At 37.1% G+C, this 20,165-nt stretch overlaps 1 protein-coding gene across 3 annotated transcripts; it reads right to left on the bottom strand.

The window, feature by feature from the left end:
• Positions 1-443: 443 nt before the first annotated feature.
• Positions 444-12,327, bottom strand: LOC111337947 (nibrin). 3 transcript variants are annotated; one of them, XM_022944342.2, is made up of 17 exons: positions 12,161-12,326; positions 12,029-12,073; positions 10,761-10,843; positions 9,767-9,909; positions 8,968-9,053; positions 8,451-8,527; positions 8,102-8,205; positions 7,406-7,523; positions 7,138-7,328; positions 5,880-5,971; positions 5,696-5,781; positions 4,450-4,559; positions 3,294-3,867; positions 2,441-2,602; positions 1,479-1,595; positions 1,343-1,392; positions 444-788 (listed from the first exon to the last, which is right to left on the bottom strand). In XM_022944342.2, exons 1-17 carry the CDS (start codon positions 12,210-12,212, stop codon positions 746-748), a joined length of 2,133 nt encoding a protein of 710 aa, XP_022800077.2. In that variant the 5' UTR covers positions 12,213-12,326; the 3' UTR covers positions 444-745. The 3 variants fall into 3 exon arrangements, with proteins under 3 accessions (XP_022800077.2, XP_022800076.2, XP_088609135.1); XM_022944341.2 differs by having other exon boundaries at positions 5,696-5,796; positions 12,161-12,325; XM_088753009.1 differs by lacking the exon at positions 1,343-1,392 and having other exon boundaries at positions 1,433-1,595; positions 5,696-5,796; positions 12,161-12,327.
• Between the last annotated feature and the right edge of the window lie 7,838 nt (positions 12,328-20,165).

The following is a 20,165-nucleotide window of genomic DNA, read 5'->3' on the forward strand; positions in this document are numbered from 1 at the left end:
ACAGCACTCGAAGATAAAATTCGTATCCCCAAGCGGCCATGTAATATCCTCTATTCATTATATAAACAACAATAAATTGCCGCCAGGTGAGCTTTCGCGCAAAAACGTAGGACCCGTCCGACCCCGCTAGCGCAATCCCGAAGAAAACCATAGTACCAGCTGACGTGAGCGGTTCCAGAAAAAGCAGTCCGGCGCTGCTACCACTCACGTCGCTTTGTTAAAAAAAAAAACTTAAAGAAAAACCGAAATGAGAAAAAAGTCGTGTTTTTCAAGGAAATGGGAGTTTCTTTTTCTGATTCAAAATAATAAAGAAAAAGTTATAATTCCAGAATTCTTTAGGCGCCCTGCTATCGCGTCCTATACATAAAACATCGAAAAATAGAGACCTACTATAGCACAATAAGGCAAAACAATCCTTTGTAAAAGAGCACAAGAGATAAAGCTGAATGCAAAAGTTCGAGAATAGTTTATTTCAAGTTATGAAAGGGTATAAAATGAAGTTAATAGAATAAATAAACTATTCCAAAAAAAAAAAACAACAACAACAAAACAAAAAAAGGATGAAATTAACAGAAACAATTGTTCACTTCAGTTCTATTTTTGTCTCTTTTAAAACGTTTTAGATACGTATTTAATGAAACTAATTTTCACTTGAATCCTTTGGATTTTAATGAACACATAGCCCATATAAGGAATATAAGTTGTGGAATTACTCTGAGACTTAAGCGGGAGATTTATAATCAAATTATCTCCTTGTTCTTCTAACTTTGGTGGGCTTGTCTTCCCATCTGTTAAAGAAAATGAAAAACACTTCTTTAGAAGGCAGGGAGTGGAAACCTTACACAACTGCTTAGTAGCAGAGATCGTCCATTAACCAAAAGAAGGTCAGAAGTGCATATAACAAAACGGCTACCTGATGAAATCTTTTGTATGGTAGAACTACTCCAAATAGAGTGATCATAGTAAGGGATAAGGCGTGTACCTCTCAAATAACTCTCATCTCCCTTCTAAAAATTTGATATAATTGGTAGAAGCGGGTGGGGTCATAAACTGACATAAAACATACGACGAATATATCACAAAGAAAATGTCTGGCGTGTTTGCCCAAGAACTAGTGATATACGCTTTGATTGCTGTGCATTGTTAAAATACTGATAAGGCCTCCGCATTTTTCAAGTACGCTATCGTCGCACATAACGATTGGCTGTAACGAGTCGTAATAGAGTTGACAGAAACAAATTTGTAACAAATCTACGAGGGCCAGAAGGCCTTGGAATATAACCCATTTTCCGGAAAACATCTTTGGCATGATTCCAGGGAAGGATATCTCTCTTTATAGTACCTGAACAGTTCGTCTGCCCTTCTTTCTTCTCTTTGGCGTTCAACGTCCGCCTGATATGAAATAAAACAAGAGATCGTACTTATCAATTACCCTTTTATTGTTTCCAGTTACAGTGTTGACAAGTAATAAGTCGCACCTCTCTCGCCTCCACGAACCACTCGTCGGTATCCAAGCGCTCAGCGGTCTGGTGCACAGTCAAATCACTTCCACCAATGATGCGCGGGAGACTGCTGTGAGAGCCTGGGTATGATTGCTTCACAGAAAACAAATTTTTCATTTGTGAGATTTCTTTTCCACTCTTGCCTCATTTACAATTAAGTCTCATAATAGGGAAATAGTATAGGCCACGTGAGGAATTATATTTGTCCTTAGTTTTTCATTAGAAAAGCACATGCACCGGCAAAGCGGCTTCTCCTTATCTTAGTTAAAAGACGAGAGGGGACGTGGGTTTAAATCGGGATGAAAGGCAAGATAAGTAATTTGGGTTAAACGTTCTACCTCGTCGTCGTTTAATACATCGCCATTTTATTCAGGCTTCATGTAATTTCTCTATTCACTTCTACACATAGTTTTACTGTATATATCTACACACCTTTGTTTTCACTGGCACTAAGGTAGAACCACACAAACGTTAATTTGGTTTTATCAACTGAGTTGATTTTGAAAATTGGCCACCGTAAAGATTTTTTTAAAGCCAATACTGCGAGCTGGCTCTGACGAAGGGCTAACGCTTAAAATTTTAGCTTGAGAAACTCTTCACAGCGGCCAATTTACATTATCTACTCAGTTCATAGAACCAAACGATCTTGTTACAACATTCAATAATGCAGCATCACAGTATCTTACTTACTTCCTTTAGACACAAACTTAACCCCCTTCAAAGCTGTTGCACAAGAAAAATAAAAAAAAATCCCAAACCCTAAAGTGAAGATAAGGATTGAAGTTTTATTAATGTATTTCCCATTCGTTAGCGCTGTATTGATTTATAGAACGTTACTGCAGTGAATGACCCAATCTGGTGTACAAACAAAGCGAGAACAGGTGAAACCAACTTTCCTAAATTCATTTGCTTTGGGATTAGAAGCTGTGCGTACTAACCTTTTTAAATTTCTTGAAATTCTTGTTAGTGGTACTCTGTTGTGTCTCCTTAACAGCAGCAACAGAAGTAAGTCTTCGCACCACAAGTGACATCTGATCAACTACCATCAAGTTCCTCGGTAAATGAGACGCGTCATCTTCAAACACGTCGTTTCTGCTCACCTATGAAAAACGTTTGATAACGTAGCTTTCTTCGCACCACATTGCAAGGCAAAACTATAGCTACTTTATTTGAACAAAATTAACACAACAGTACTTATCATTTTTACAACTTCAAAGTAAAGTTGCTTGTTGGCCTGAAGTTAGTATTAAACGAGCCTGTGGTAGGTTGGTTTTGGTTAGACGACCAACTTTGACGTGAAGCATCAGCAATAAATGCCACAGGACTTTTTTCAACAGAAAAGGACTAGGACATGTCAAAGGCAAAATTTGGAAGAGAATCCCTCCGAAATTTGCTCATATTCCACTGATAAACAGGTTGAAAACATTTTGGATGGTATCTTGTACATGAACTCATTTTGCTGAAGTATTTTGATCTAAGCATTACCTTATCTTAGGAAATGAATGCGAATTCAGAAAATTCTCTATCAGTTAAGACGCACTAACTTTCTGTTCGTCATTTTCAGTAGATTTTGCCCTAAATTCTGCCAAACACCAGCTCATTATTTCGTGCATTTCACTTTCTCAAGGTCGGGCTCACAGCTTCTATGCAAACGCTTGAAGGGTTAGATTTCTTCCCAGACAATTCCGCGAATATCCTTTTGCTGTGATTCTTGTTATTCAATATCTCAACATAAAACTTGTACCTGACATTAATCCAGTTCAAAGAATGCAAGTCATACTGTATACAAACCCTTCGAGGAATCCTGGAGCAAAGGTACCCCGCTGGAACATGCAGATTTTTCCACAGATCAGCTGCACCCTCTTTATTATGTACTTCTAAGCTAGATGGATTTTCCATCTCCAGAGGTTGCTTCACCAATTCACAAGTAAAGTCCTTATCTTTTTTACGAACTTCTTTTGATTTTAAATCCTCTTTTGTACGAAGCCACGAAGTGCCACTTTGTTCAATCTCTTTTTGATACAATTCCTCACAACCAAGTAATTCATCTACTGTCACGTGAGAGTTGTCGCTAACATCCACACTATCAGCAATACTGACTATGCTGTTCACAAGATCCTTTTTTCTGTCCTGGGGTTCTAAGTCACCCTCACTGGAGGAGTCACGTTTCACCTCCAAGCTGTCCGCAACAATGCTGTCAGGTACAGGTACTGCTAATTTAACATCATCACCAACGTTTTCTTCGTGTTTGCTTGCATCCAATGATTCAGCCACCATACTCAAGGAATTCTCCATTTCCATAACTTTTCTTTTCTTTGCAGGCGACACACTGTAACTGTCTCCAAGTCTTTCATTATTCATGGGCCTGAAACAAACACAAGTCTTATTTCCAAAAATAAAATAAAAAACTTAAGGAACTCAAGAGTATATTGCTTCGGGAGAGTTAAAGCATATTCACTGGATAAATCATTAACAGCATTGCATGGTACAAATGGTAAATTAATGGAACAACTTAAGGATGTTAACTCAAACTACAAAAAGCAATGTTCAACCTCATATGGTAAAATATAGGACACTTTCTCTGGACAACTGGCCCAGTTTTCTTGGGCAGGAGCCAAGATGGTAGGATGATTTTGACTGAGAATCTTTCAATGAAATGAATAAGTTGAAAAGTGTTCCTCTTTTCCCCATATTTTCTTATTTTAAAAACCAGAATTCCTGGAAAGTCCGCAAAAATAAGTCACTTTACCACTTGATTAATTCAATGGGCCTGAAGCCTCAATTTCTGTCAACCAAGTTTGTTGATGAACATTTGAGAGTCAGGCCCACAAAGGTTCTCTCCAGGCAAAAGGAGCACACTTATCCTGTTCTCTTTTATTTGGGGAAAACTGTTCAAAGCGAAATTTCTGCTTTTTTTTTTCTTCCATACAAACAGCTAAGATCATACCTCTTTTCTCCAGTATCAACTGTCTTAAGTATGTCACTGCTCTGCTGCTCATTTAAACCTTGGGCTCTGTCCTCATTATTATGCCTCACAGGGATTGGGGGTTTCTTGAACTAATTTATGAACAAAAAAGATTGAATGACATTGCGTGAAATTGTTAACTTGACATTCCTAGCCTGACTTTTACAAGACAACATAATATTCACCCATCTATCACTCCCATCAGCCAATTGATGAAGGTTTCAGATATCTGTACTGCAATCATTACATGTCACAGCTATCCCACTCCATGACTCAACATAAGCATTTGACATGTGGCCATGTGACCAACCACATGCTTACACTGTTGAAATTGCCAACCAGACAAACATAGTACTCTCATGTGCCTGGAATTCAAATGACAACTAATCAATCAGGGTATTGTCTGCTCATGTGACAACAGTGAGCCAATCACTTGGGCTGGCTGTGATGAGTCAGACAGATGGTGTCCCTGTGACATCAGACCTTTTACCTCATCATCACTAACCTTCTATTCCTCTCAAATTAGAACAAAAGTGAACCTACATTTCATTGTACCAAGTGACTTTCACAGTAGTGGTCTATTGACATGGAGCCCACTCATTGAATAAATTTTCATGCACTTTTAAAACAACTTACTGAGGACTACCAGTGTTATAGCCCTTAAATTGTAATTAATAAGAATTCTTGCAAATGCCTACAACTTTGGGAGTCAGTCAACAAGACTAAGGCTAGTCCCGGCCATGTAATAAGGGTCAGAGCTTTTTTTTCAGGTGATTGTAAAGGCAACATATTCTCCTCAATAAAATAATTTAAGAGCCAGAGTGTTAGTACAGTATGGGGATGGCAGCCCTTTTGCATGGTAGTCTGACTCTTTGCTAGCTAAGACAAATGATCAGAAATCTTGCTGTAAAAGTGACTGGTTTAGTTGATTGAGTATTTTGATCATCTAAACAAGGGCAGTCCCACAAAGAACAGCTTTCCTGAGTGAGAGTCACCCTTAGAGACATAGGATTAATTTACTTGCCTTTGATAATGACTTCAGGTTCAAATATCAAAATATCAGCCACTATTGCATAAAAGTCCTTTTCAGGGCCTCTCTCACTTGGATGAATCACAACATAAAAGCACTACTTAAATCTTCTATTTTCCTTGGCAGATATCAATTAAGCCACAACATACAAGCATCCTACAGGTAGAGCACTTACTAAACAATTTGGCCCTGCATTACCTTAATCTCCTGGGCAGTAAATTGCTCAGAGTAAACTCTCTGTGACATTATTTCAGCAGCTTGAAAAGACTGGCTCACAAGATTCTCTGTTAAAGGTGGAACTGATAATTAAAAAAAGGAAGTACAGTCAAATGCAAGCAACCTTGTTGGCACAAAAGTTCTAGGAACATGACAACTTTCCAACCTGCTGCAATGCTTGGATTACAGTACTTGTCCAGAGATATAAACAGTAGTGCCAACCCTAGCTCAGATTCAGGAATAGGGCGACATCCGTTTCTGTTAGAAAAAGGACATATGAATAGGATTCCATGGAATTTTTAAATACCTTCTGTATTCTTTTGAACAGCATGTTACTAAATTTGTTTTCTTATTTCTACCTACACATAATGAATTAATAACAATTTTTAAATGTGATTTCGCACAAAAACAGCAACTTGTTCTTTACAAAGAGGTCTTCTCCACTAAAGGAATGCCAGTCATTTTGCCAATGTGTCAGTTCACCAATGTCAGTTTGCCAATGTACGAGGTCGATTCACTAACATCTAATGTCAGTTCACCGAAGTCCAAAATAATTGTCATTACAAATGACCATAGGAATAAAATTTTACTTTTTGATGTATTCCCAAGTGTTTGTAGGTATTAGTTATGTATTGTTTGAAATTGTTCATTTCACTTTCCCCAACCTCTCATTTCCTCAACAGCTGATTGTGTTTGAAAAAGACTTTGAAAACCATCCACAGCTTTTCCCCAGGAGAGTATGAACCTACTGCAAAACCTTTTTACTAAATTTAAAACATTTGGGTGGTTAAATAGCTATTGAGAGTAAAACGAACAATTTCAAATGATATTAACCTAAAAGTATGAACACTTGCAAATACATCAATTTGAAAAGTAAAATTTTATTCCTATGGTCATTTGTAATTACAATTATTTTGGATGCTGGCAAACTAACAGTAAGTGCTGGTGAACTCACATTAGATGTTGGTGAATCAACCTCATACATTGGCAAACTGACGTTGTCGAACTGACATGTTGGTGAAACGACCGGTTACCCCACTAAAGAATTCAAATCTGAGACTAAGCGATACAGTAACTAATGACAACAAGAAGATATGTCGAGATAAAAAATGACTTAAATAGAGATCTAACATGACTTAAATGAAGAAACTGAGCAAGATAATAAAAACTACATTGATCATATCCCTGTTGTATATGTTACCCAGTGTTTCTTGTAAACCCCAGGCAGTTAAAAAATTGATTAAACACAATCAATGCATTACTGCACATTCCTTTTCATCATTTTGATGAAAAGCAAGAAGAAAAAAACGGAAGAATATATCTTTCCTACAGAGTGTTTTAATTGACCTTATTCTATTCTTTTGTTGTAGTCTCAACAGCAGCACCAACACATTTATTAAGAGCTAACATGGGCCTAAACCAACCTTCTCAGAGTTTCCGTAACATGTGAAATCCACTGCTGAGAAGCAACAGGAAGTGTATTTTGATCTTTTGTGTCTACCATCATCACACAAACATTCCTTGAAACCAAGAACTCATTATTCTCACTCCCAGGATTGTCTCTCAATAAAGTGATTCCACCACTGGATTCCACAGCATGGTGTACTCTCTTGTACTAACAAATACACAAAAAATCCTGAGCACAAAGTGTCACCACCACAGTCGCAGTTACCATATCCAGATTTGAATTACCTGCTTTTTACTGATGAAAATAAACGTTTTTCCTTTAAGCAAATTCTTTCTGGCCACATTTGGAAGAAAACTAGCATCTTGAGAACTGATAGTGTCCTCCTTCAGGACTGGAAGGTAGCTGCATGTAGGGATAACAAGAATTAAAAAAAATTCAAGAAACCTGAAGATAACTCAGTAGAGGGCATACAAAATAAAGCTGAAAGCAAAGGAAAAGAGAACCTAACACAACACGCAACAGGAAAATACCTCAAACTAAACATAAATCTATAATTGCCTGATACCTATCAAGTCTTTAGTATGAAGTTTTGCTCCATAGTAGGCATCAGTGTATAAAAACCTTACACTATAATTATGCTTGACATGAAAGCAAAGAAATCTACTGTGAGCCCTTCTGACACTTGCTGGAAAGGAAAAATAATATTTTTGTTACATAGTTTATATCCAAAGATCATTGTGAACCTCCTCTCCAATTGTATTTTATGGTCAGACAGCAGTCTTTGCTCTGATAAAAGGCTAAGCCTCAAAAACATCAGCTTTAGAAACTCTTTATGGTGACCAATTTACATTATCATCTTGCTTGATAAAAACCAAATTATCTGACTTGGTGAATTTGTCTGTGAGATTAATGCCAACAGAAAACTAAGATATATTTACACCTATGTTTGAGCTTTGGAAAAAATGACTCATAAGCTGTACCTTTCAGCTGCAGGAAGAGTGGATCTTGAATCCCCTGCTCCTATAACATCCTCAAAGTAAGACGGCTTTACAATTGGCCTGCATTCAGCTAAAGCATGAATAACCTACACAGAAGTAGGGCCATATAAAATGATAACATTTGCTTGCCCAAATCTCTTAGAGTTTCATACTGCACTGTTCTTTGGATAAAAGTTATTCCAGTCTCAATCCTGTGCACACTTTATTTGCATGGTCCACCAATAAGTTGTGAAAAATAAAGAAACCTGCATCAATTGGTGAAAAAAGATTCCAAATCCATTAAAAAGGTTGTTAATGCTTTAATAAGTACTTTTAATAATACTATCAGTACCTTTATAGTGAATGTCAATCCATCCATCACTAGATGACTCACAATTCCTTGCCTCCAGTCATTAACTATGTGACCTCCTGGTATTTACAATTATCAAAAATTATTTCCCTTGAATTAAAAGCAGGTTCTCTAAAGGTAAAGGTAAACCCTATATTTATGAGCCAAGTGGCCCATTGGGCCAGCACTTAAAATCCAGTTTCTGTAGCATGAAGCAACTAGTATTATTTCTACTCCCCACTGAATGGAATGCCGGTCTATTGCAGGGTTACCCCCCCCCCCCCCCAGCATTAAATTTGCCAGTACCCATTTAAACACCTGGGCAAAGACAGGCACTGTGAGAGTAAAGTGTCTTGCCTAAGAACACAACACAATGTCCCTGGCCAGGTCTCAAACCTGAACCACTCAATCTGGAGTTGAGCACTCTAACCATGAGGCCACTGCACCTCACAAAAGTTCTCTACAGCAAAAATGTAATTATCCTGAAATAGGCAGCATATGTCTCCACAACTTTACTTACCAAGTTTATGAATTTTACTTTTCAACACCTCTTTCTTTTCTTCATCAAGACACGAGGTAGCAACAACCAAAGGATTGTGTTTTAACCTTGAATAAATGAGTATAATAAACTGGTGAGCCTTCATTGACAATTGAGGTGAGAGTCAAAATGAAAGTGACTGTTTTTTAAAATAAAGAAAGCAATAGCAAGCCTTGCAGACATGTATGGGAAGTTTTCAAAATCATTGAACTCAGAGGGAGGCAGGCTAATACACATAATGAACCTGAGGTAGTGTAGGGGTCAGCTTCTTCATGTGGTCTTTGCAAGCCAGTTCATCTGACTTTGGAATCAGAACTAACTGGAACATGAATCCTTAGCAAGAACTTAGATTTTTCTGGGTTACGCAAGTGAAAATTACTTAACACCTTTCCTTGTTTGATGATGAAGCTCAAAATTTATCACTTCTTTTGCTTGATCTAACACTAATCACTCATGGCAAGTATAAACTTTAAGACGAACGTGTATAATCATGTAGATACTGGTACAGATATATTGTCTTTCAAAAAAGGGGGTAGCTTAATTAATAAGATTTCATCATCCTGAAATCAGTGGTGATTGATTGATATTAATCAGGATATTAACCAATAATTCAGTATGAGGTTAAAAAAGAAAACTAACAACATTTTTAGGGAGAAATAAATGGATTCAGCACTTTGAAATGTATAAGAATAAGATATCTACAAGAGAGGAAATAGGCTAAATTCAAATAAACCTTGTCTCTCTAGTAAGTAGAGTGAATTAAGGTAAATATCTCAATTACTTGTAATAGCTGTCATTTTTTCCAAACAATATTTCATCTCCATTTTTCAAGCTAACTTTTCCACTGATTTTAACCCCATTAACAGAGGTTCCATATTTCGAAAAGTCCTGCAGAACTACTTGTGACCTTTCATTTGGATCATTCTGTAAAACAAGTGTACAGTAATTATAATAAAAGAATCAAACAGTACAGCTGAGTTAGTTCAATTACCAGGGGTACATGTATCTACCACCTCTCACATGACATTATCATGTCTTTATTGCTCTAATTCTTTTACTCTAAACAAAGCAACACCAAGACAAAGGAAAGTGGAGTACCTTGAAACTCAGTTGTGGGTTTCTGTACAAATTTTGAGGAAAAAAACTGCCAGCTCATAAAATGTCATCAATAAGAAAAAAAAGGAACTCATTCATGCCAACAATTGGACAAGATAGATTTTAAAAACATTTGAAGTCTATTGATTGCATTCTCTCCATACCTTAAGCTGTATTATATCATCGTGATATATTAGTTATGTTTCTACTGTTATAGGTAACCACAGCAACACAAGTGACAAAAAATTGTAATTCAATGTAATTATAATTCAGAATAAAAGTAAATATCATGACAAGGATTCTACAATAACTCAGAGCACTGACTTAGGTAAATGATCTTAAGTGTTACAAAGTCACAATTGGTGGTGCTTTGTATCTGATTGGTTGGAAAGAAAAAGGGAGTTTTCTGGTGACTATTAAGAACAGCTCCAATTGAGAAAACCTGTTTGCCAACTCTCAGAATTGGGTATCAAAATAATATTGTTACCATCTGTCTGCCAACATTTCTGCTTAATACTGTTGGCCGACAGTTGGCCGACTACGGGTCAACAAGTTATTTAGAGGAGTTGTTCTTGACTGATAATAGAAACCAAAGTAAAGCAAGCAAGGATTACTTTCAACACTCCAGTGAAAACTACAGCATTAGAAGAAAAGAAAAAATAGAAACAAAGATTGATTACCAAGTGCCTTGCATCATGTTGAACCGTGAGAACACTGTGCTTGCGACTTATGGAAGCATCACCTTGTATTAAAATTGAGCAATCTAAAAACATAAATGTTGGTGAAAACCACAATAATACTTTTGTAACTGAACTTGTGTATACGGTTCATGACATACATGTATTTTTACTCATACAGTAAAATCAAGCAAAAGCAATCCCTAAATGTGATAAATATCTTTCCATTTCTTGCAAGGAAAACATCGGAATTCTTCAACTGTTCTCAGAAGAAGAAATGTCGTTCGATCACCAACACACACACATGATCCTGAGTAACTATCCGGTACATATCCTCTACTGTGTGTCTTGGGTTTACCATCAATGACAAACTGTCTTGGTCTCAGCATGTTAAATCAATTTGTGTGTCATTCAATAATAAATTCAAAATGCTGAGACATTTAAGTTTCCTACCCAAATCTATGTTAGAAACTCTGTATTTTAAGACTTTAATCCCAAGCATCCTCTATGGGGTTGTGGTCTGGGGCTCTGGCTCCAAATTCAAAAAACTAGAATTGATACATATCAGAGCTGCAACTGACTAATTCATAAGCTGCCAAAGGGCATGACAGATGAAGATATCTTCGCAAGTGTGGGGGTGGATGCCTCTTGAATATTTTTATAAATTTCGTATTTTAATTATTACTCATAAGGCTTTTTATAATTTAAGTTTAGAGGAAATAAATTCATTATTTGTTAGGAGCTATAAGAGCTATAATCTTAGGAAAAATTTAAATATTTTAGTTGATAAGCCAAACACTGAGCTTGGTTGTAATTCTTTAGTACAAAGGGCTGCAATCGCCTGGAATTCCCTGTTTGACAGTGTAAGATCTTTTTCTAAGCCTGACGCAGTCAAAACATAATGTTATGAATATCACCTTTGGAAAAGGTAGTTCTGTAGTTTATAATAAGAATTCAGACTTATTATTATTTATACATATATGATTATTTATCCGTCTTATTAATCTAATGTATGATACATTACCATGTGTTTTATTTTATTGTTAATTTATTGTAGTTGGTCCACATCAGCTATAAAGTTGCCTTATTCCCCATTTCTGACCTGCTTTACTAACTAAAGTATGTATATGTATGTATATGTATGTAACTAACACTCATTTAATCCTATTCATTTGCTTGAGAATAAAACGCCATGATAAATTTTGACCAGAGTAAATCCAGTCGAGACTTGTATACAGATAATTAACACGACCATCCATCATCGTACAAACCTTTTCTTCCCACTACATGATCCTCTCCTACCGTTAACAGAACACCTGGAAAGACATAAAGTATGTTTTTCAACGAAGAAAGAAACATCACTGCCTCGCTGTTAAGTCAAATGAAGACTAAAAGATACGAACCTGCATTTTCTAAATGTGAACTCCTCTGCCGACCTTCGTAAAGGATCCACATTCAGTCGAAACAGCGAATTCGTCTTAATAACCCGCTAACCTTGAACCAAGCTGAAAACAATCTGGGACTGGATCACAGTACCCTGGTCGGGAGTAAAGAGTTCATATTTATTAGGTATGCGGTCAACAACGCGGGCTCGAGTGTCATAGGTCTAAAATTTAGCGAAATTAGCGGAAAATAATAAGGGCCGACCTTTAAAACCGAGGAACTCGATCTGTTTTCGTCGAAGTAGTCCAGTGGTCAGTGCGCTGGACTCTGGGTTAAACGGCCCGGGTTCAAGTCCTGGCTGGGGCTTCACGTTGAGTCCTTAAGCAAGACACTTCACTCACATTGTTTCGTCTTCTCGGATAGGACGTAAAGCCGGAGGTCCCGTCTCTTACAGGGTAAGGGGTAAAAGACGTTAATTTCCCACGCACGAGATTACTGTGTGCTGGATGTCCTCCCCTGGGGTGGGTTGGGTGGGAAAACAGCAGGTCCACATCAGCTTATACAGTTGCCAATAAATTCAACCTGCTTGAACAAATAAACATGATGATGATGATGATGATGATGATGATGAAGGCACTTTCCTATTTCCAAAGGTTTAAAGGAGAAAATTAATTTTTGAAAATTTTTAGGCGGTGTACCAAATTTTTGGAGGTTGTTCTGTAAAAGAAAAGCGGCAAGGAAAACGACGCCTCGAAGCAACAGAATAGGAAATCAACCATGCGAACGACTCAAAGTCCGTGTTTCCGCGGCAAAATCTGGCGCATGCGTATACGTTATTCAGCTCGGTCTATTAGGTCCATATCACGTCCCAATATCTAATACCCATTAATACTAAGTAATATCACATTTATGTATGTTGCACGATATGTCCTAGCGAACCTTGTTCTATCAGTCAACTTCATCTTGTTTGAGTTACCCATGTTCTACCCAGTTTACCCCCATCTACCCTAGGTAACCCATGTTCTATTACGTTTACCCCCATCTACCCTTGATTAACCATATTCTACCACGTTAACCCTCATCTACCCTAGGTTAGCCATGTTCTACCGCGTTAACCCTCATCTACCCTAGGTTAGCCATGTTCTACCACGTTTACTTCATCTGCCCTTGATTAACCATGTTCTACCACGTTAATCCTCATCTACCGTAGATTAGCCATGTTCTAACACGTTCACCCTCATCTTCTCTAGGTAACCCTTGTTCTACCACCTTTACCCCCATATACCCTTGATTAACCATGTTCTACCACGTTAACCCTCATCTACCCTAGGCTAGCCATGTTCTATCACGTTCACCTTCATCTACCCTAGGTAACCCATGCTCTACCACGTTTACCCCCATCTACCATTGATTAACCATATTCTACCACGTTCACCCTTATCTACCCTAGGTTAGCCATGTTCTACCACGTTAACCCCCATCTACCCTTGGTTAACCATGTTCTACCACGTTTACCCCCATCTACCCTAGGTTAGCCATGTTGTACTACGTTTATTCCCATCTACCCTTGTTTAACCATATTCTACCACGTTCACCTTCAACTACCCTAGGTTAGCCATGTTCTACCACGTTCACCCTCTTCTACCCTAGGTAACCCATGTGTTACCACGTTTACCCCAATCTACCCTTTGATTACCCATGTTTTACCACGCTTATCCCCATCTACCCTAGGTTAGCCATGTTCTACCACGTTAACCCTCATCTAACCTAGATAACCGATGTTTTACCACGTTTACATCCATCTACCCTTGATTAACCATGTTCTTCCACGTTCACCCCCATTTAGCCTAGTTTAGCCGTGTTACGCCTCGTAGGAATGATGGTTTATTATTTATCGAAGCAAAAAAACCACGGATTTAGAGGCGTATTGTGCAACAAGTTGACGGCCGTGGTTTTTTTGCTTCGATAAATAATAAGCCATCATTCCTACGAGGTGTAACATGGCTAAACTAGGGTAAATGGGGGTGAACGTGGAAGAACATGGTTAATCAAGGGTAGATGGATGTAAACGTGGTAAAACATGGGTTACCTAGGGAAGATGAGGGTTAACGTGGTAGAACATGGCTAACTTAGGGTAGATGGAGGTGAACGTGGAAAAACGTGTGTAATCAAGGGTAGATGAGGGTAAACGTGGTAGAACATGGGTTACCTAGGGTAGATGAGGGTAAACGTGGTAGAACATGGCTAACCTAGGTTACCCATGTTCTACCACGTTCACCCTCATCTACGCTAGATGAAAGCTAGATAATATCAGTATACGTGTGGGTGACTCAGATATTCATCCCGTGCTATTCGCGAGAAATCTTGGTTGTTGGTTTGATTCTAAGCTGTCCATGGCATCACACATCACAAAAATCTGTGCCTCTTCTTTCACTGCAGTCATCTGAGATACTTTTCCATGCATTCATAACAAGTCGTCTTGACTATTGTAGTGGTCTTTTATATGGACTGTAATGGTCTTTTTATATGGACTACCAGACTGATTTTTAGAGAACAAAAATTTTGTCATGTAACGCCTCTTATTTATGAATTACACTGGTTGCCGATTAAATTGAGAATTGAGTTTAAAATACTTTTAATTACTTTTAAGATTCTTAATTTTTTAGCGCCTACTTCAGTTTATCGCCTCTCATTTCTCTTAGGCTCCCATCTAAATACAATCTAAGGAATTCTAGTGATAACCTTTTACTTAGTTATCCGCATTTTAAATCTAAAGTTGCACAAGGTGATCGTTCCTTTACCTGTGCTGCACCGAAACTGTGGCATGCGTTACCATTTGATATAAACTGTGGCATGCGTTACCATTTGATATAAACTGTGGCATGCGTTACCATTTGATATAAACTGTGGCATGCGTTACCATTTGATATAAACTGTGGCATGCGTTACCATTTGATATAAACTGTGGCATGCGTTACCATTTGATATAAACTGTGGCATGCGTTACCATTTGATATAAACTGTGGCATGCGTTACCATTTGATATAAACTGTGGCATGCGTTACCATTTGATATAAACTGTGGCATGCGTTACCATTTGATATAAACTGTGGCATGCGTTACCATTTGATATAAACTGTGGCATGCGTTACCATTTGATATAAACTGTGGCATGCGTTACCATTTGATATAAACTGTGGCATGCGTTACCATTTGATATAAACTGTGGCATGCGTTACCATTTGATATAAACTGTGGCATGCGTTACCATTTGATATAAACTGTGGCATGCGTTACCATTTGATATAAACTGTGGCATGCGTTACCATTTGATATAAACTGTGGCATGCGTTACCATTTGATATAAACTGTGGCATGCGTTACCATTTGATATAAACTGTGGCATGCGTTACCATTTGATATAAACTGTGGCATGCGTTACCATTTGATATAAACTGTGGCATGCGTTACCATTTGATATAAACTGTGGCATGCGTTACCATTTGATATAAACTGTGGCATGCGTTACCATTTGATATAAGAAGCGCCAGCACAGTTAGTATTTTTAAAGCCAAGCTAAAAACTCACCTTTTCCGTCATGCATTGTTATCAGAGCTATTTTTGTTATTGTGAGTTTACTTTTAATAGAAATTTTAGCTTTTTAATTTATTGTAAGTTTACTCTTTATTGTAATTTTAGCTTTTTAGCCTTTTTATTTCGTTTTTTAATCTTTTCATGCGCATTTGAACATTTTATGGAATTCGCGCATTATAAATGTCTTATTATTATCATTATTATTATTATTATTATTATTATTATTATTATTGGGTCTTGAGAAAACTTGCTAAATAATAATAATCTTTAAACTCCTTGGTTATGTGGATTATAGATGGACCAATAAAGACTGGATGTTTCCCGGACTATTTGTGTACCAACATCTTGTGCTTAAAAGAGGTGAGGGTCACAACAAAGTTACCACAATTAAAGGTCGCATCAACTCTCGGGCTGAACATATGGGGGAAAGCTGGGTGATCTGGAAAGCTGTTGCTTGAATTAATCGAGGATAAGTACTACTCTTTGATGCCGATCCTTGAAATGAGAAATTTCGAAAAAATTTCCCCTGATTTAAGAGTTCTAATACGTCACAAAACTCATGACGCTGCGTTTGCCCCTACCATGAGTGTCCTTTCCGATATGATGCGTGAAGTTGTACCTACCATGACTGTCCTTTCCGATATGATGCGTGAAGTTGTACCTACCATGACTGTCCTTTCCGATATGATGCGTGAAGTTGTACCTACCATGACTGTCCTTTCCGATATGATGCGTGAAGTTGTACCTACCATGACTGTCCTTTCCGATATGATGCGTGAAGTTGTACCTACCATGACTGTCCTTTCCGATATGATGCGTGAAGTTGTACCTACCATGACTGTCCTTTCCGATATGATGCGTGAAGTTGTACCTACCATGACTGTCCTTTCCGATATGATGCGTGAAGTTGTACGCTTGGTTACGATTTCGAGACACATCTGCCACTGCCCTAATACCACAGTTTCCTCCACCCTCTTGAAAGCATTGTTTTACAGCCTTTCGGTAAGTTTCTCCTGAACATTTTTTCTTCGGCTTCCGAAGAACAGGACACAAAGTGCGCATGTAAGGTGAGGCATTTTTGTCTTTTGCATTTCCATGCTTTGGCAGCTTCACTGGTCCTTCGACACCTCCCTCAAAATAGTATTGGTTAAGTGTTAATGGCAAAACGTTACCACTGAAATCCCACACTGTTATAATCATCTTTCTGGATTTAGGAGTGTGGACGTTGTGAAAATACATATGAGAACGATCTTCGCAGTGAGCAGCACTATTTAAGCAATAGTGAAATTAAGACCTGAAAAAAAATTCAGGCCTGTACGAGATTCTAACCCATGACCTCTGATCTTAATTTCACTATTGCTTAAATAGTGCTGCTCTCTGCGAAGATCGTTCTCATATGCGTTTCTGTAACCGCAGTTCAAATATATGATTCTCATATATTCTTAGCAGTTGTGAAAATAATTACGGCATAGGGTGAAGATATTGTTTTGTATGCCTTTGTTTTCTTCAAATTTATTCTGAAACTCTTGTATCATTGACACACCGTGAGTGTCGTCATCAATTTCAACACAAAGTCATTACTTAGTAAATAGTACTAATAAATACAAAACAGCGGACAATCACAAGAAAATGCTTAAGAGATATGAAAAGATTTGTTACAAAACACTGATTTTCAATAATTATGAGGAAATAATTACACAAATTAATTATTTCGTGAAAGATACGAGAATAAAGTGTGATTTCTGTAATTGTAAAGTCAAGACTGATGACACACACTCGACGGTCACCTCAGACACCTTCATAAGATTGGGATATAAAACGGGACACTAACATATTTAAAAACAGCCACTCCTATTTATATTAAGAAGGTACAAGACAAAAATTGAAATAAATAGTATTGTGGTGCTTTTGATAAATATGTTTCAAAGGAGGGTAAATATGCCCAAAACTGAAAAAAAAGAAGAAACATGTGAAGAATGGCGTTGAATTTTTGCAGAAGAATGGTGTAGTTATTCCAGATTCATTCATTCATTGTATTTGCCATTACCAGAAAGAAATTAACCGAATACAAAATTTATGATACATCAAAGATAAAAAGAACTATTCTAACAAAATTAACTTTAAAATCAAAGGAACTGGAGAGGTTTACTTAACAGCAAGGAAGCATTAGAAACCGGGGGCTTATAAAGTATAGGCTTCCTTAAACTATAGGACAAACCATACAAATCAAAGGTGCTGAATGAAAATTTAGATTAAGTAAAAAAAAAAAAGAGAAAAAAAAAAAGAAAAGGTGTGTAAAATATATTTCACTGAGAAAGAAGAATTTTTTAAAGCCTTTTGCTAGACAAGCTGATGCTTTCAGAGTATTGAATTTCCCGACTTCGCGTGTTGAAAAACTTAGGCCTTGAAACCGGATTGAATATTTTCGAAAATTAGTTCGAGGTATATAGAAAAAACTGGAATTTCTTGTATTATAAGAATGTATCTGGCTAGCAAGAGTAAGCATATCATGAAAATAATTTGGAAGTAAGCCTCTTTTAAACAGATACGTAAATTTACCTATTGAGTAGAAATAGATGTCCGAGAATTTTAAGATCCCATGTTCTTTAAAAATAACATCGGTATGTGAATCAAAAGAAACTTTGGATATGATTCTGATTATCTTCTTTTGGAGAATAATAATACGATTTAAATTAGACTGATATGTCAATCCCCAAACTAAAACACAATAAGTTAAGTAAGGGTAAACTAAACTATAATATAAGGAACGCGAGGAAGTTTTGGAAAGGCAGAAACCGGACTTGTAAATAATACCAATTAATTCATATTTTTCTAGAAACGCTAAGAATGTGAGGCTTCCATGACAAATGCTCATCGAGGCTAACACCCAGAAATACTGTTTCTTTCACACGTCCAATAACATTGTTGTCAATTTGAATAGATATATCAAGTGTCTGCCATTTTGGCGAGGACTAAAAATCATAAAATTCGATTTTTTAAAGTTAATGGACAGCTTATTCGTTTGACACCACCGAGTTAATTTAAGGAATTCAGAGTTCAAAATCTCACGAAGTAAATTAAAATCTTTGTGGAACAAAAATATATTTGTATCATCAGCAAAGAGAATTAAGTCTAGGACCTCTGACACTTTACACGGATCATTTATATAAAGTAGAAAGAGCAAGGGGCTTAGTATCGAGCCCTGAGGCACTCCGCACTTTATTTCACAAGAATCTGAACTGATACCATTGAATTCCACATATTGTTCCCTACTGCTTAAATAGCTTTTAAACCAACTAAGATCAACGGTGTAAAAGGCTTTAGACAAATCAATTAAAATACCAACTGTATATTCCTTACTTTCAATAGCAGAAGAGATTTTATCATATAGACAAGCAAGAGCATAGGCAGGGGAGTGGTGCCCGCGAAAATCATACTGATTATCAGACAGTATGTTATGATTACTACGAAACCTTAAAAGACGATTGTGCATTACTCTCTCAAGAATTTTAGAAAATGCAGGGAAAACAGATACGGGTCTTAAATTTGAAAATATATCCTGCTCACCGGATTTAAATAAAGGAATAACTCGAGCAGTTTTTAATTGTTTAGGTACAATGCCAGAAGTAATCGATAAGTCAATTAAGCGTGCAAGAGGTAAAATAATGATCGCAATAGATTCTTTAATTAAGTTCATAGAAATGTTGCCATGACCTACAGCAGTACCTGAACGGCAAGTGCCGTTCAATAATTTCTTGCTCATTAACTGCGTCTAGAAATATTGAGTTGACTAGTTTTGGAGGTAAAAAGAGTTATGCGACTTTACTGATGCAGGAATTTTGTTAGCTAAATTGGGGCCAATAGGTGGTTTGCAACCAATCTCTAGAGACAGGCAACAATGGTGAAAGGAACAAACGCTGGTGGACGAACAAAAGAAGCTAATGAGATATCTGTTGTTTACGTCCACCAACATGGCGGCAATGACGTAACGTGCAAACCACCTATATTAGTAAAATATTTGCAAAAGAGATTAGCTACTTCCTAAGGATTGGAAATTTCTCTAGAGTCTTCCCTGAATATTGATGGAAAACTACGATTTCCTTTATTTCTATTAGGGATTTCATTTAAAACTTTCCAGGTGGCCCTGACATTTGATTTTAGTTTTTCAATTCGTTCTTCATAATATAAGCGTTTAGCAACTCGAAGAGAATGAGGAAGTTTTTCTTTATACGATTTATATACATTCTCAGTAGAAGAGTTAGGATTATTAAGAAAAGACTTATATAGCATATTTTTCTTCCCTATAGATTTAGCAAGACCTTTAGTAAACCAAGGCGTGCGAAGCTTGAACCGCTTTGCTTTCAATTTTCTGAGTGGAAAACAGTTTATCGTCAATTAAAGCATACTTTTCAACAAAGATTTCATAAGCGC

The sequence above is a fragment of the Stylophora pistillata genome, chromosome 3, assembly GCF_964205215.1.
Source record: "Stylophora pistillata chromosome 3, jaStyPist1.2, whole genome shotgun sequence".
Classification (NCBI taxonomy): Eukaryota; Metazoa; Cnidaria; class Anthozoa; order Scleractinia; family Pocilloporidae; genus Stylophora; species Stylophora pistillata.